At 36.6% G+C, this 17969-nt stretch overlaps 1 protein-coding gene across 1 annotated transcript; it reads left to right on the top strand.

Annotated features, from left to right (window-relative positions):
- The first annotated feature begins 1116 nt into the window (after positions 1 to 1116).
- Positions 1117 to 17840, top strand: LOC128165518 (glutamate receptor ionotropic, NMDA 3A-like). Its single transcript, XM_052830154.1, has 9 exons — positions 1117 to 2107; positions 12652 to 13232; positions 13697 to 14726; positions 14900 to 15033; positions 15120 to 15270; positions 15402 to 15692; positions 15829 to 15948; positions 16048 to 16124; positions 16220 to 17840. Exons 1-9 carry the CDS (start codon positions 1769 to 1771, stop codon positions 17244 to 17246), a joined length of 3750 nt encoding a protein of 1249 aa, XP_052686114.1. The 5' UTR covers positions 1117 to 1768; the 3' UTR covers positions 17247 to 17840.
- Positions 17841 to 17969: the final 129 nt, after the last annotated feature.

Here is a 17969-nt window from a genome sequence, read left to right as displayed (position 1 = left end):
CGCGAAACGCTTTTTTTTATGGATAGATTCCTTCCGATATATGAATGTATTGATTTATCAAAACTAATTATCCTCAAACCTTTCGACTCTAATGTGAAGCAATTTTAATGTACCATAAAACACCGCGAGATTATATAGATTGATCAGAGTGCATGAAATTTCACAGTGAAACGCTACTGGGTAATGACAGATCGGACCATTCTATAAACTTTTAGAGATACATGTATATCAGTCTTCAATTAAATAACCGCAAAATTATGATCTATCTCATCTCCGCTAGCCAATGGTTTCTCCGAGGAGAGCGGAGGATCAGAAACCCTTGGCTAGCGAAGATTATCTATCTATCTATCTTTCTATCTATCTATCTATCTATCTATCTATCAATCTTTCTATCTATTTATCTATCTATTTATTTATTTATCTATCTATCTATCTTTCTATCTATTTATCTTTCTATCTATCTATCTATCTATCTATCTATCTATCTATCTATCTATCTATCTATCTATCTATCTTTCTATTTATCTATCTATCTATTTATCTATCTATCTATCTATGTATCTATCTATCTTTCTATCTATTTATCTATCTATCTATCTTTCTATCTATTTATCTATCTATTTATCTATCTATCTATCTATCTCTCTATCTATTTATCTATCTATCTATCTATCTATCTATCTATCTATCTATCTATCTATCTATCTTTTTTCTTATTTTTTTTATCACGTATCGAGGATGTTTTAAAAGACCCGGGCTGCTTTAAAAAATTTCTAACATGGAAAAAAAATATGAGATTTACAACAATAATTAACAGCATATAAGTCCGTGGGGTGGGAGGGGATTCAACCATTTTGTTTCTTGCAAAGTGCATTTTAAAACTGAGGATGCGCATATAACGATCTAAGTATCCCTATCTTTATTCTCTAACTCAGTCTATTTGTCCATCTACCCATCCATAGTAGCTATGTAAAACTACGTAATCCATTTAACATGACATGGTATTAAACAATTCTGACGCTTAAATAAGCTTAACCACTCCCGAAGCAATGCTTTTTAATCAAGATAAAAGAAGTATAATCCAAGCATTGGACCATTGTAAGCAACTCTTACTTAATTAAACGCTGTATTTTTCCTGTCCTTTGCCGACCAATGGGAAGGTTCGATCTGAGAGGACCAATTTCTTTCCCTGGTTGATTCGGTCTCGTGAGAAGAAACGTACAGTTCATCAAAGTCTCGACTTCAATAAACCGGTTACCACAAGCAAGATCAAAGTTGATCTTATTCATTAAGAAAGAACTATATGGTTAGACGAGGACCGGTTTTTTGTTTTTAATTCAAGCAGATGGTGTTTTTTCATTAGCCGTGCTGATGAAGATGAACACTCTATTCGGCCATTACGGTCGACATCGAGTAGCAATTCTCGTCTGATGGCGACCCTTCAATGCACGGCGTAAATGTCGCATCGATTTTCAACATCTGTGGTGAGCGATCGGAAAAAACTTATAAATTTGCAATAGATATGATCTGCTGTCATTTTGTGCGACGACTGGTGATGTATGGGCTCACCGGAAGTCAATACCAAACGCTGGCATGTTCCCAGTCTAAAATAACGGAACAGGAAACACAGACGTTAAATACAACTCTCGTTAGAACCGCACAGAATCTCACTTGGAGTCCATTGGAAGGTCGTACCTTACACTGAGCCAAAATGAAAAAGTTTTTAAGACGACCTAATAAGGGAATAGAATAACGTTATTTTGACGTTATGGCTTTTCAGACGTGGTGCATTGTCCTTTTGTTGCCGTTATATTGTCATGGAAATGATATTGTGGCGGTGATCGAGCAAGACGTGTACAATATACACTTCCGGACGTTTTATTTGTCGGTGGGAGGACCGGATGTGAACGTGTCCGGGGCCGTCTACCCTACCTATACAGGTGTTTATGACCAGCTACACGGGGTATGTTCTTACCTGACGCAGCGCACCCTCGCGGTGTTTATAGTGGGGAATAGGGATTCTATTAATTTTATTTCCATGGTCACTGATGTCCTTGGAATACCTACCCTGGCCTACTTAAAGGACCCGAAGACAGTCTACCAAAAGGTAATTTTAGCTTTCTATGATATTTTAGCAATCGTTTTATTTGTTTAACTTTTTAAAAGTTTAAATTTATCATATTTAGTTATGGAATTATTAAAATAACTGAAAGTATGGATTGGTTTATTACATTTGACCAGGTTTCATATTAACACTGAAGAAAAAATACACCTAACAAATTATAAGGCAATGCTGTTCTTTGAATATGTCGACTAATTTAAAGTTGCTCCCCCGTAGCATTTTGCAGTATTTTACATCAAGATTGATGGTTTGTCGATTACCCTCTCTAAGAGTGAAAAATAGTTGACAATTGTCTGAATACTTGAATTTGAAGTGGCGAAGTTTCTAAAATTCAGTTACAATTGGCATGGACCACTTATTCCCAACATCCCGACTCCTTCCGACCCCTTAACATCAACACTGGATGGGCTGTGTCCCGTGGCACAGACTACTCTCTCAGTCCGAGCCTGTGAAATCTCTCCGGACGAAGTAATCCCCCCCCCCCACCATTGCTGTGTTCGTGTGTCAGTTACCGCACAATTTTGTCCAATTACTCTGTCCGATTGCTTGATACATTAGATTTATGGCCGGTCATATCATGCACGTAATTTGCAAATAACTGGATCAACTTTTATCAGAATTAGGGTTTGGTTTTTGCAAATTTGTGTCATTTTGATATTGGTCAGGTTTTTTGCCTTGTTAATACTGATTACCAAATAATTCTAGTTCAATCAAGATTCTCCAAATCGTCGAAAAAGCCGGTGCAGGGTTTCTTTGCAGATGTTAAGGAATAATGTTTTGACAGGCTAGATATACTTATAGGTATAATCAAATTATCGCCAATTTTCCAAGGGAAATAGCGTGATATTAGCCGGCTAATTATTCGGAGATTTGAACACTTTTTGAAGCATTTCTTTGTATGCTGTCTCAAAAGATAACTAAGGAATTTTAATTTGTTTCAATTCAATTTCAAATATTTTGTAACTCTCTCCTCCTTCAATCGTAAACAGGCAACATTGAAATGGGTAAAAGAGAAAGAACTGTACGTGAGAGTTTTGAAAGTGTATCTGAGTATTACCATTGGAACTAGTCCTACGCCTCCGTAATAATCTTAACGTTAACACTGTGGTGTATAAGCATACATTTATACAATTTGAAACGCGAACGATATCAACAAACGTTTCCCAACTGTTATTCGTTTTCTCGAAAGAGTTCTTGTAGCAAAGTTTTCAGATTACTATTTAGGAGCAAGTTTGTTAGAGTTGGTAATTGTAGTAGCATATTTGTCAATTTTTACAGCAAAGTCGTCAGCTTTTTACAGCAAGGTTGTAACAAGCTGTCAAACTTTTACAGCAAAGGATTTAAGAATCTTAAATCGAAGTTGTCTTATTAGATTTTAAGAGAAAATTGGTCAAATGTCTAAAAATAAGTTTATTTTAGCGAAGTTGAATAGGTTGTCAATTTCTTACAGCAAGATACATTCCTTTAGTAATGTCGTCAAGTTCTATCAATAAATGTTTTAGATTTGTTAATCCAATGTTACAGATTCTTAAAGCATTGTTGTCAGAGTCTAACGACAACGTTGTCAAAGTTAGTTCTTTATGTAAGGTAGTTAGATTTTTACAGCAAGATTTTTCAGTCCTTCTGACAGGGTTTGATTAAGGTTGACAGATCCCTAAAGCAAGGTTGTAAGACCAAGGTTTAAAGATTAACCCAATTTTTGGGAGTTGATTTTTAATCAACTCTCCTATGCAGTCACGCGGACAAACCGAAAGTGAAACAGTGTTTGGACCTCAGCACAAATCATTGCTCCTGACAAGACTTAGTTCTTAAAAATAATTGATGAATTCGATGTAATGTATGCTAAAGCATTGTTTTTCAAGGAAACTTATTATTTAGAAATACCTTAAAAATAGTCAGATTTTAAATGGTACGAACAATTTAAATATTTTTGTAGTCGTATATATTCCTACGCCAGAGTTCAATATAGTCTCGTTCAACTCGACGCTCGGCTGTCTCCGTGAACCCTTGTCGGAGATTTACGGTGTCAGCCGAGCGTTTGGTTGAACGAGACTAGAGTTCAAAATTGCTTGGATCCATACAATTTTCGAGAAATATTTCTACCACTGATACATATAGTTTGATTGAATTAATTTTATCTTTAAATATTATTTAACATGATTCATATGGAGGTTTCTCGACATTCTAGTCGAAAAAGTTCAAAAATTCATATTATAAAAATATGCGTAATTCAAATTAGAAACTACGTATACATGTACTTGTCATGCAAAATAACATATCATTAATTTTAGAATAAATAAACATCGACAAAATCAACTCCCGCCAGTTCTTCAGTACTTTGATTAAAGTTTACAATAAAGCAATGCTGCAAGATTTTGATGTTGATTGAATCGAATATAATTATAATATCCTAAACAGGTAATTTGTTTACTTTTATAGTTCTCATTATATATCTGACAAAGAATCAAAATCGTGTCCCTAAAACTAATCAGTCTCTTCTCGCTATACAATCAATATATACCCCCCCCCCCCCTTTTAGATTGACTTGGCCACACTAACCAGCTTATCAAGTCTTAACGATGCACAATATTTTCTGTTTATCTGTTTTTGATGTAAATGTCGTGGAGCAGAATCATTCTCGCGGGTTAAGCTATCACTGCAATCGTTAAAATGTCAAATCTGTCCCTCCGTAGGTATACCATTGGCCTCGCTCTGCCATCGATTGATCCGCGTTAAGCCGACGCTCTCTTAATTAAATATTTCATTTTTATGACAATCGAGTGAACTTTCTGAAAAAAAGAGAGTGGCTTTAGACTGAATTGCTGAGAGCAAACAAATGACGAATCTCCATTGTCGCCCCTGTCTGTCGTGAGATGTTTGAGAGTTTTGAGGGTTTGATGCCAACCATAGCTCAATAAGTAGTGGGTATCCTCTTTTGTTCAAATAGATGAATCAATTCCAATTTAGCGGCAGTGTTTGCTTTTCTTTACATTCTAAATAATCACGGGCATTGACCATAAAACGTTTTTAGATACATACGTATCGTTGTGGAATTGGTCTGATTTCTGTATGACAGTGAAACCACAACATGGTCAACTGCAAGCTCCCTTCAGTGAAAGCTAAGAAGATCACCAAGATCGAAGACTTTATTTTGTATAAGAGATTCCTCATATTAAACCCAATCAGATTGATCACAATTTCACCTATTATCTAAGCTAATGGTTGACGTAAACATGTTTTAGTAACTGATGACAATATCTATAATGACTCTGGTCTAGGTTAATTTACACAGTCCCTAGCAAGTGCCCGATTCTCCGTCACAGAGGGTTGTCACGTGACGTACTAGGGACGTGTTCACAGGTTGTTCAGCAGTAGCAGCTAGCTTTGATTTGGAATCATTAACTGTTACCAACAAGTGATTGTGAGGCCAGCTGCTCCCTGTATTGTGATTGAGTCCCCTCGTTGTTTGTGTACAGTCGATACCAAATATCCCGAGTAGCTCCGTGTATGAATAATCAAACAGATTACGACCGGCAAACGGTGTACTCACTGACTCTTACATGTGTGTATTCACATTTCTATGGACCTTAAAAAGTTTCATAGTTTAATAAGGGTGTAAGCAACTTTGTTTTCGCGGCGGAGTCATGAGGTATTACGATGTAAACCGAGCATTGATAGTCATAGCGAGGCTCCCGTCGATACAAGACGAGGTCGTCCGCATCGAACACCGGTTTATATGTAAATAGCTTTTTATACAAAGTCGATATATGCTCCATGATAACCGGAGCAAATACTTTTATGTAAATCTTGTCACCCATCGCCTGGTCAGAAAACTGAATCCTTGCATGCACTTGTTAATGGTCATAAAACAGCTATAAACCTTTTCGTGATTTCGTCAGAAAACTTTCGTTTAAGGGCATGTACAGTCAAACGCAGTAATATGTGTTAGATACGTCACTTCCGTGGACGTAATGGACTACGACATAATTGTGTTAAACTGTAAGCCACGCACTATAAAAATGTCCTAATCTTGAAACATGACTTAAAGGAAGGTTATATCATTGTTTTACAGATATGCTTTGTCGCAGGAGTGGGCCAATAGTACATGGGTAGTGGATATACATTCCTAATAATGATTTTCCGCAAAATAGAAGCTAATATCTATAGCGTTTGATGAGGGGATGAGGCGTGCTAGTAACCACCGTTTTATATGCATGTATTAATTGGAATAAAAGATATTGTAAACAAGTATTTCTGTTAAAAAAATGATCGGCATTTGATATCAGTTGTCAACATATGATTTTTTTTTTCCCATAAGTACAACATGCATTTAAAGTATAAATCGCACTGTGTTGGTGCTTTCCGAAATAGCAAGGAACAAATTATATTTACTTTTAGTACAAAATGTAAATAAAAACATTTAAAAATCATTATGTAACTGTGTAAAATGTTTTTAAAAATAATATGTCAAATGCATAAAAAAAATACTATTAATTAAAAATTTACATGATGTCAATGTATGGTTAACAAAACCAAAGCCGACCACAAAAAAACACCATGCATTTATCTCAGCAGGGTTCGATAAATCTCATATCCTGAAATGATTTAAAAATGAGTAGAATTCTTGAAATGTTTGTACGTGCTTGTAATCATCAGTGGCTTTGGCTAAGTAATCCTCCATCATTCACATGTTAAACCCTATAGTTTACAATCTCAACTATACTCTGTCCCGAGTTTTTGCTTCCACCACTTTTTGCTTGATATTTCAATAACAGTAAATATCTTTGTACACAAACTACGTTCATCCACTAATATAAAAAATGTCCAGATTATCTGTTTTGAAACGCCCCCTCTACCGCTTCAGGTTTCAATACACATCCCGAAATTGAAAGTCTACGGAGATTTTGCATTGCAACAGCCATTAATAAGCCCGGATGATAACGTTGAAAAATTGCGCGATGTATTCCGAGTGTATTCCGAATGGAGAAAAGATGTAAACATTCCCCATTATAAATCTCCGTAAGGAATCTGATTTCGTTCCTGTGAATTTTTCTGAGTGGAAAGGGATAATTGTTCAATTAAGATATCTTAGATATGTTCCCTTTTAACGATTTCAACTGTATTTCTTTCACAGGTATGTGTAATTTTATTAAAAATCATCAAAAAGTGATGGAAGCAATAACTTGGGACAGACTATAAGATAAAAGGATATGTTTTGTCTATTCCTTACAAATGTTTCTAATATCTGTAGTAATTGTAGGTCGCAATACGGCCACCATAGAGTCATTCTGAAAGTAAGGACACAATCTTAGGAATTCGGACACTATCATTCTGGCTGAAATTCTCCGGCTTTTTCCGTCAAAATACCGCTTTAAACTTTTTCTGTTGTAGGTTTACCATGCGGTTTTTTTTCTCTATTCGCTTTATTGATCGGTTTATCGTTTTTTGCTTCGTAACTATTCTTATATATTTACCATTTCAACTGTCTTAGTCTGTGATAACTTAACGAATCAATTTTGAAGCCTATAACCCAATAATTTCATAAAAGATGAGCGGCACAAAATTGGCGTGTCTTATAGCATAACCGAAACACGTTATTGGCTGCGCCGCGTACTACATGAAAAAAATGTGATTTTAAAATGTTGTTTTAAACTGTAGAAATTGGAAATAATATAATTATAAGTAATAAGAAATAATTTTTTGAATATTATGAGGTGATAATTTCGGTCGGAGCACGGTCAAATCTACCATAAAGCCCTTCGGGCTTTATTGGAATTGACCACGCCCCGACCGAAATTATCACCTCATAATACTAAAAGAATGATTCCTTATTCCTTAAATAAATCTGACAACGTGTTTTACTCGGTATTGGCTCTGCTCATTGCTTCACTTTACTTTTATTTCACTGTTCATAGGTTCACGGGCTTTCGATTTTTTTTTAACGAAAAACAATTCCAAGGATTCGTCGCCAATCTATGTGATGGTTTGATAGCACAGACCACTAGCGGCAAGGCAATTTTGACTTGATTGATGCCAAAGGAAGAAAAATATATGTTACCGCTAAATGCATCGTATGTTTATTTATCAGATATATATTTCATGATGCATTTGTTGTCTTTTTTTTTTCTTGATTTACTAATTGACTCAAGTAAGAGAAATTCTCTTAAAGCATTCCATATCAGCGCCCAGTAAAGGCTGGTTGGGTATCGATTGTGGAGATTTCTCTTTCTTAAGAAATTGTTTTATATCATCAACATGGACCTCTGCATTGGGGTTTTCTATTGATCAATTTGGAAAAAGAGGACATTATGAAACAAATTTGATTTAATTCCTCGTTACATGGCCTGGCACCAACCACTGTTTATAGTGACTACAACGATAGAAAATTAATTGCAATGAAATGTTTTCTTCCTGTTTTTCGTAATTGTTTTTTCCTAAATGGGCACAAAACGTTGAAGAATAGAACTAAATTGTCTCCTTTAGTTCTGTGGAGATTTTACGCTGATGTCTTATGTTCTAACTCATCCGTCTCTCTTACTAATTCACATCAGAAACAACTTTATTTACAGTTATGCTTTCCGGTAGTTTTTACAGAAATGATTCCAATGTTTTCTTTGAATGATGAGTTCTGGAAGAAACTTTTTAAAATGTCGATTTTACACACAGAAACAATTTAGTAGTTTGTTTGGTCAGTTATGTCAAAGGTTTGAGATGAAGATGAGGAGTGGTGGGTCGAATGTAGCTGCAGATAAAACTATAAGCAATTAGGATTCAATGCTTTTGCCCGCAGTAAATTTATACAATTGCAAAATTGAACTTTAAGTATGGAAGTGAAATTATTTAGATGAACTACTACATCATCCCCTCGCGCAGAATATAATTTAACCACAGATGTTATAGCAATAACTTTTTATATCATCAAAACACTCATAGATAAATCACAATTCAAAGAACAGTTTACAAAAATATTTATGTTAATAAAAACGCCAGATGATTGTAGGTTTGATTTTTCCGTGACGTCAGTTGTCGTCTGCTCAGTGGCATTCTGTCACGAGGAGTTGAGCCGTACAGTAACACCAGATGTCGATTTGGATTGACTGAAATATATGACACAACCTGCTGATTCTCCGATAGACCTAAAGTTTGCTGTGTCTGAAATTTATGTATCTTTGTGTTTACTCACCAAATCAGCGGTTGCAATTGATGTTTTAGGAAATAAACTGTAATAATATCAAACAGGATTACTATACTATATTTTTAATTGCGGAAGCGATCTAAATAACGTTAATATGGCTGTTCCATTTATGTTTCATATCGTATCTAATAGCTTAAAAGCGACGATACACAAATACTTCATCAATAAATATAAATACGAATATAAATATAAGCATTCAAAGCTTAAATATCTATATTTATTTTGATGTTTATTTGAATGAAATATTTTTGTATCGTCGCTTTAAAGTCTTTATATACGCTTTTTGTATTGGATATGAATAATATATGGAACAACTTCATGTAATACGCTTCCGCGCCTTAACGTATATTCCATGTACCAGAAACTTTGCCTGTGCATACTCTTTTTTGAGATAGGACATATATGATATAACGATATTTTTTATGTACGTACAAAATTGGTCAGGTAAATCTAACAATAGTATACCTATTCAAAATGGCGTTATGACGTTTACATGTATTTGTGCTCATACGCCGTGATCAGGTTGGACGTGTGTTATTGAAAATTGAACGTCGCAGATTTCCAATGCATGTAAATACATGTATATTGTGATGTACTGTCTAAATTGTAAGAATACAATCATTCTTTGACGCACGTTTAATATCCTTCAGCGCAGCAAAAAAAGGTTAAAACGTGGACTATTGGGCTGCATGTCCTGTCGAGTTTGAAACCCTCCAATAGGATTTGTTGAATTGCATTTCACGGTTAAATATTTTACAATTTGAAAATTCTAAAACAGTGATTTATTTTGATTACGACGTACTTCATCTGATATCTTATTGTGAGGCATTGGACGAGCTTTCGATCATTCAACAAGGAGGGTAGGGTCGCGGACAGGTCAAGATTATAATGGAACATTATCCAGTAGAGCGTCCCCCTGAGAAAGGGAACATGGAAGAGAAATCCCATGATGATGAATTTGCTAAGATCATTCAAGCTACATTATAATTAATATGTCTATTTAGAAGTATGAGCACGTAGCGCAAACTCGGACATTAGCTACGATCAATGTCTCCATCAGTCATAACTTGAAGAGGAGACTGAACGCAGAGAAAAGCGCTCACATGATACCGATTCTGTACGAGATCTTGCACAATAAGTCAGAGAAAATGGGACCTAATCGGCGTCTGAGGAGATGGAGAATTGGATTCTCAGTGCTGTAGATGTATTGGGCTTGCCAAAGACTTATTTCATTTGACGGTCGTTATCTATTGACACGGCATCACTGGGGTCTGTTTGTATATCGTTGATCAAGATCTATATTCTAAGTAAATAGATCATATTTTCACGATATACATACCAGTAGATCATATTTCACGTTTTAAAATATATATAGTTCATTATAGTAATTCTTCAAAAATATCATGGTAGAAAATCTGACATAAGCCGAACTACCCCATCCTTAACTACCCTAATTATCCCATCCTTAATACTTCAAACTTTGATTGATCTAAATATTTGTAAATAACAATTGTGTTCTGATTTCCAGAATCAGTACATGCTATACACCTAGAGCAAGTCACAATATCGAGGTGTTAGGTATCTAACTGCATGTATGAATGCAATATTGCGTAACCATTAATCCATAAAAAGAAAAGGATCGTAGACAAGCGATTGACCGTTAACACTGGGAAATTAATACCGAGCTATATCTACTCCCTGTCCCAAGTCTCTGCTTCCACCACTTTTTGCTTTATATTTCAATAACCATAAATGCATTTGTGCCTGAACTACATTTATTTCGTATGAAAAAATCAAGTTTTTCTGTTTTGAAATGCCCCTCAGGTTTTTTTTTTATACACAACCAAATATCAAAGTACCAAAATGTTGAGTATAAAGAGGGAACATTTCAAAAAAGAAATCTTGGAATTTTTGCTGTATATTTTCATCACAAATGTAACATAAAATCAAGAGTCAAAATTGTAACGTGAAACCACGGGTCAAAATTGTAACACGAAACCAAGGACCACATTTCAACATAAAACCAAGGGTCATGAGTATACACATAAAACTAAGGTTCAAAATTGTACCATGTAGTCTATCTTAACCGGTGGATCTGAAATGCTAATATATATATATATATATATATATATATATATATATATATATATATATATATATATATATATATATATATATATATATATATATATATATATAAAGATCATAAGTATTGATGGATGACTTTAACCGTTATGGTAAATTCCAGGTAAAACTTGGCGAGATTATCCTCCTCCGTGTCGAGGATCCTTCTGTGTGCAATCGCTACGTTAGATTTGCAGCGCTACGTAGCTTAATGAAGTACCTGCAAAACTGTATTTAATATATCACCCTCTGATATTAACCCCAACCAAAATTTTATCGTTAGTTTGATGATATCTAATTAAGATAGTTACAAAAATAAGTGGAATATTGTAAAATACTATGAAAATAGTAGACATTAGGTAGGTGAACGTTACATTCATCAGATCGGAACCAAGATCACACAGCTCGTTGAACAAATCATTTCCTGCTTAAAATAAATGATCATAGTTTCTTTAATGAGATATTTCTTCATCGATCGCGGCTTTATTTCTCCGCAGCTTGTAGCAAGCATTTCTTTATTTTGTCAGCCCCCTTAAGTTCTTGTTTCCAAAGAGCTTACTTTTTTCAAAGACAGCTATCTGTCATCCAATACAACGATTTCTACGTATAATTGACGTGATTAAGAATAAAAAAAAAATCTTCTTCAATCGATTCTCATCCCCATTCTCATCTCCACTCAGTAAGTTCTATAGAAAGGTCTTCCCCTAAGCGTCAGATAGCTTTTTTTGGGGTGGGGGATGGAATGCGGGCAATAAATTAATCAGAAAACTAAATTCCAAAAAAGATGAGAGCATTGTCTCTGCGTGTTCGGAGTGTTTTCATCCATTAAATTGCTGACTCAGTCACCCATTTACCGACCTTCTGAATTAATCAAGATACTTATTTATGACTTCGAGGGGGAAAGTGTGACGTTAATCGTAAAAACCACCGGGGGACACCGAGAATATGATTTCGCAATACATTATTAATAAGATTTTTTTGACAGCTGGCGAGAATTTGGAATTCATGACTATTGACTCATCTGCTAACAACAAATAATAACGCTTATTTACAATTTAAAAACCACGAAATAAAGTTACGCGACCATTAAAAGACACGATTCTATTTTTGTCTCTCTTTTATACAATCATGTAGATTCAACGTAGACATCACTTATATTACAGTATTTCAAAACCAACATATTTTAATTGTGGATATGATTTATTTCCAGAAAGAGAACAAATTATTGTTAGTCCTCGGACATTCCTATCAAGAGACGGCTAGAGCGGTGCTGACATTCTTCAAGACGAATTTCTGGTTCCGGTTTCTAATCATCGTCGAAGACACCGCGCTTCATGATAGGTTCTTTGGAGAAGTGATTTCACTGAACCATACAGAGCTTTGGACCATCTCTCTACTTGTTGTTAGTAAGAAAATGACCCCCGAGGGACTCCATAGGCAGTTATGCAATCACTTGGCAGAAGACACAATAGTTCTTCTTCACCTCGATCCTCCGATGGCAGTGTCAATTTTTAAGTCACTTCCGTGCAATACGTCCAAGAAAGTAAGATGGTTTATTACAGAAAAAGGGTACACACAGAATACTCTATTGATCAAACTGTATCCGATTGGCTCTCTTGTTATGGTTCCAGATTCTGTGACGTCATTGGATGACGTAATTTCAGACAGTGTCTCGTACTTAAATTCGGCAATACAAAGCGCACCACGTGATGACAAAGTATCACGTGGTGTTGGACAATCCTGTATGAACGGGGCATACCGTCACCACACAACTGGGCTGAAGCTCTATCGGTAATATTCTTGTTAAAAGTCGACCCTGTTTAAACAGGGACCTTTGGCACGCTTACATGAATGATTCAGAAGTGATAGATGCTGCAGTTAACCTTCAGATAGTGTTTAATGATTATCATGATTGAAATGTTTTCAGTCAGTAACCGCATTATGTCATTTATTAGCCCAGCGTTCCCAAATCGGCGACAAATCGACTCTCACGGGTACGATTATGGCTGGCATAACTGTATCAATGATAAATTGTCTGTATGAAAGACAATCTATTGTAACCATCGGCTCCATCAAAACTCTTGACTTCAAAACTAGCATTATGTTACAGTCAATATACATCCCTTTATTTTAATTAATATCGAAAACCCCAATGATTTGTAACGGTTAATCTAAAGATCTTGTTCGTTAATGCATACCAAAAACAGATCTCAAAGACACAATATATGTAAATAATTGGTTATATTACCTTCCAGACACTTCCAGGAGAAGGTTTACCAAGGCTTCTCGATGAAGTTTGAATTTAACTCTGATGGATACCTCGCAAACAAAAACTATAGGGTAAAGGCACTGAAAGGCATGGTGGGTCGGTCAATCTGGGAGGACGTTGGGTACGTCCACGGGGAAATTGCCCGCCCCCGCGGAATTCTATGGCCCTCTGAGCCAGACTTGGATATCCGGAATGGACGAGTTCGATACCGCGTTGTGACAAACCCAGTCAAACCATTTGTGATGGTAGAGAACGGGATAGAAGACTCAAATCAATGCATCCAGAGCACACCCTGTATCCAGATCCTGGTGTCCGACGAAAATCAGACGCTGAATGTCTTGCATAACTACGAAAACATCAACGACTCTTCCAGCTTCCAACTCAAGTGTTGTCGTGGCTTTGCAGTAGACCTGTTGAATAAACTCGCGTCCGATCTGGAATTTGAGTACGTGTTATACATTGTTCACGACACGACTTACGGGAAAGAGAAGAACGGTACATGGGATGGGATGATGAGGGACCTGACCAATGGTATCGCCCACATGGCCATAGCAGCATTTAGCATCACCGGAAATAGACTGCGCGCCATTGATTTTTCCTACCCGTACTACTTTTCACGTTTTACAGTCCTGTACACTCAGCAGAGCCAGAAGACCTACATGTACGCCTTTCTAGAACCATTTTCTCCTGAAGTTTGGTGCACCATATTTGTCAGTGCCAGTTTATCAGCCTTGGGCATGTCCATGTTTGAATGGAACAGTCCGTTTGGCTTGAATCCCTGGGGCAGAAAACGTAAACAAAATTACACCATAGGATCGGGCATGACCATGGTCTACTCGCTGCTTTTTGGCCATACGGTTAGTACGAAGTCCCCGAAATCTTGGCCGAGTAAAGTTCTTCAGAATTTTTGGGCGTCTGCGTGCATCTTCATCATCGCCAGCTACACAGCCAACTTAGCCGCCTTTTTGGCAGGAAAACACAATGGGATTGATTATAACAGCGTGTTTGACTCAAGAGTGAGTATATAAGTGGAAAATAATACATAATTATGTATATCAATCGGTGAAAAACCACCTGGTTTGGTCAGAATAGTTAACCTAACGTTGATAAAACTGAGTTTTGATTTGATAAGACCATACTATGCATGCTGTATCGTAAATTTCAAAGCTTGCACTTTTTTATGTTCCAGCTTATGGAAATTAGAGTTGGAGTACTTGGAGGAAGCGCCGTAGAGGCCCTGACTAACAACATCAACAAAAAGCTTTATCAAAGGAGTCAGCACTATCTCGTGCCCACGACAAACGACGCTATCAATATGTTGATGTAGGTATGCATATTAGTTATCCATTGTTTTTATATATGCCAATTTGTTGGATGACCAAATCAATTACCAATCATTTTTGTTTTAGAAATGGTCACATCGACGCCTACCTTGGAGATTATCCAATTCTGGATTATGCACGTGTGAAACTGGATCCAAACTGTAATCTGTATATCGTCCCACAGTCGTTTGGCGAGGATGAATATGGAATAGGCTTTCCTAAAGATTCGCCGCTCCAGGTAAGACGTTAAAGATATAAACAATGCTGATTTAAGTTGTACATCAAGAGGTGAGGCTTCCAACTGGTAAGAAGTCAGATGTGTCTGCATTTGCATAGTGATGTAACAACAGGATTTTTTTTAATGTTTAGAAACCAGTTTCCGAGAAGATCAAGCACTACCACGAGTCTGGGTACCTGGAGAATCTGATCGACATCCACTTTGACGAGGAGAAATGTTTTAACCAGGGCATCAACCAGCAGCGCTTCAGTCTGACCGTCTTCCACCACAGCGGTCTGTTCGCGCTCCTCTCCATCGCCATCGTCTGCTGCATACTGCTGGTTATCGTTGAACATCTCGTGTTTAAATTCCTCCTGCCAATCTGCCGGAGACGACCAGACGACAGCTTCTGGAAAAGCCTCAATGTCATGTTTTTCAGTCAGGTTTGTACATATACATTTTGATAAAATATTTCTTATCTAGTTAAATGTTGATAGTACATTAGGCCCAATCCATCCTTTAATTTCTACAAACTGTGGGTATATTTCGAAATTATGTGGAAGATACGTTTTTTTCCAGAGACTCCATAGATGCATAAACAGTGCAGTTTTGGTTTCTGCCCAGGAGTCTGCCAAGGAGATGTTAGGGATTGTCAAGAAAGGCGACTTCTCCAGATTGTTCATGAAAAGCACAATCAGGGTCTGTTCATTGTCGTCAAATAAGTTTGGTTATTTTGTTTTACTTTTCGACGACATCCATTTGTTGACAATGCATCTGGTTCAATTTTTGTTTGTTTAGAAAAACAAGCTTGCAGACATGGCGAAAACAAAGCGAATCAATCGAAACTTTTTAGACATCGTGGAGAAAGCAAAATGGTAAACTTTTAGTTAAATGTTTGTATTATCATATACATGTCTATTACTTTCATTGCAAAATAGGGTGATGAATTAACTGACACTGTCTATTAAAGGGTGAACGAGATGAAATCTACCAGCTTGTTTCCTGATGACTCACCGGATGAACCCGTTGATATCACTCGTCTCTCTCTTCGTAACCTTAGCAACTGTGTAAACTTGGAAGCTTTGCGGTCCCAGTACCAACACTCTCTTCCAAAGGTTGATTCGGTAAGGGATTACGATGACAGTGGCGAAGAGTGTAACGAAAGCGAAGCAGACGACATCCAGACACTGAGAGGTCTTGAAGATCTGTGTGATATCCAGGCCTCCGATAGCAAGTATGATATGTGGTATGTTCCCGGTAAACTTGCAGCAGACGATAACCAGGAACTCGAATACTGTGATAAACGTGGCGTGCATTCTTCATACGAGGGACAACATTTACTGAGCCGGTGTGAGTCAGGCTGTAGCAGTGGTACAGCTAGTGATGAGACGTTAGGGGCCTGTTACAGGGGTGAAAACGAGGCAGCCTGTTACAGGGGTGAAAAAGAGGCAGCCTGTTACAGGGGTGAAAAAAAGGCAGCCTGTTATAGGGGCGAAAACGGGGCAGCCGATTACGGAGGTGAAAACGAGGCAGCCTGTTACGGAGGTGAAAATGAGGCGTCTTTCTGTGAAGTGTCTCAGGTCGCATATCAATTATCATCGAAAGACGGAAGTGCTTCTTTCGCCAAAAACAGACAGTGTTATTCTGACGATGAGAGTGATGATGAAAAAAGTGGTTTACTTACCTGGGATAGAAACAGAGGACATTCTAGTAGATCTGCACGTTCCTCGACCAGTGAGCGTTATCGTCCACATTCTATGCAAAGCTCTCCACGAGAGCACAATAAAGCTCGGGCTCGAGGTCTCCATGCACTAAACCATTCCACTGCGCAGCCTTTGAATGTGGCTAGCATGAGTAAGCAGGAGTTACTACACCTGTGGAAATCCTCAGAGCTACAGTTGAACTATTTATTACAGAATACATTAAGAGAAAATATAGAACTCAAGAAATCCCTGTCAAAACTGCGAAAACGGCCTATAAAGGATACGGCAGTTTAAGGTGGCTCGATACACCAGTGCATTATTTTATGAATCGATAAAAAATCATTTTTGAAAAATGAGTGGACAAAAAATAAGACCGGTATTGGCTTCTAATTAATTTATATGAATTTTTTGTATTTAAAAAAATCGGAAACATCGTTTCGGTTGCGAACAGGATAATGTATAGCAAAGAATTTGGTATCAATATATGCTCAATACAATCATCTGTAAATACATATCAATGACGGTCATTTATTTTCGAAAAAGATATTTAAGGAAATGAAAATCAAGAATTGTAGATATTATTTATACCTATTGATTGTGACCAAGTTTTAAGCGCTACAATGCTCTGTTTGCAGTCTAAACAATTTTTCCCATTTCAATGAAACAAAAAAAAAACAACAAAAAAGCATATAAAATAATTAAAAGCCGATATTGGTCTCTGTTTTGTAAAATCATGTTTCAAAAAAGATTCTTTATCGATCCATCCAATGAAATTTTAATGTAACGAGGAACCTTATTCAGAAAACGGCTATAAAGGGCACGGCAGTTCAAACCAGAAATATTGCTCAATGTAAATTTTTATAACCTGGAAGGGTGTCAATAGATTTTCAATTAATTACACATTCATAGTAGTAATATCTTATATATCATTTTGAATAACATCCTATAGTGTAGACATTTAGATGTTAGGAAATATGATTCGAGAAGTGTTTTGTTACTCAGAAATCCTTTTATTTA

This window comes from Crassostrea angulata, chromosome 10 (assembly GCF_025612915.1).
Source record: "Crassostrea angulata isolate pt1a10 chromosome 10, ASM2561291v2, whole genome shotgun sequence".
Lineage (NCBI taxonomy): Eukaryota > Metazoa > Mollusca > Bivalvia > Ostreida > Ostreidae > Magallana > Magallana angulata.
Note: the sequence above shows the minus strand (reverse complement) of the source record. Positions and strands in the feature narration are given on the sequence as shown.

Excerpts from the sequence above, each read along its gene's own strand:
- LOC128165518 (XM_052830154.1), top strand. The coding sequence starts at position 1,769 with ATGGCTTTTCAGACGTGGTGCATTGTCCTTTTGTTGCCGTTATATTGT. Across the intron at positions 15,693-15,828 it reads ATGTCATGTTTTTCAGTCAG|AGACTCCATAGATGCATAAA; the intron begins GTTTGTACATAT and ends GTTTTTTTCCAG. Across the intron at positions 15,949-16,047 it reads TCATGAAAAGCACAATCAGG|AAAAACAAGCTTGCAGACAT; the intron begins GTCTGTTCATTG and ends TTGTTTGTTTAG.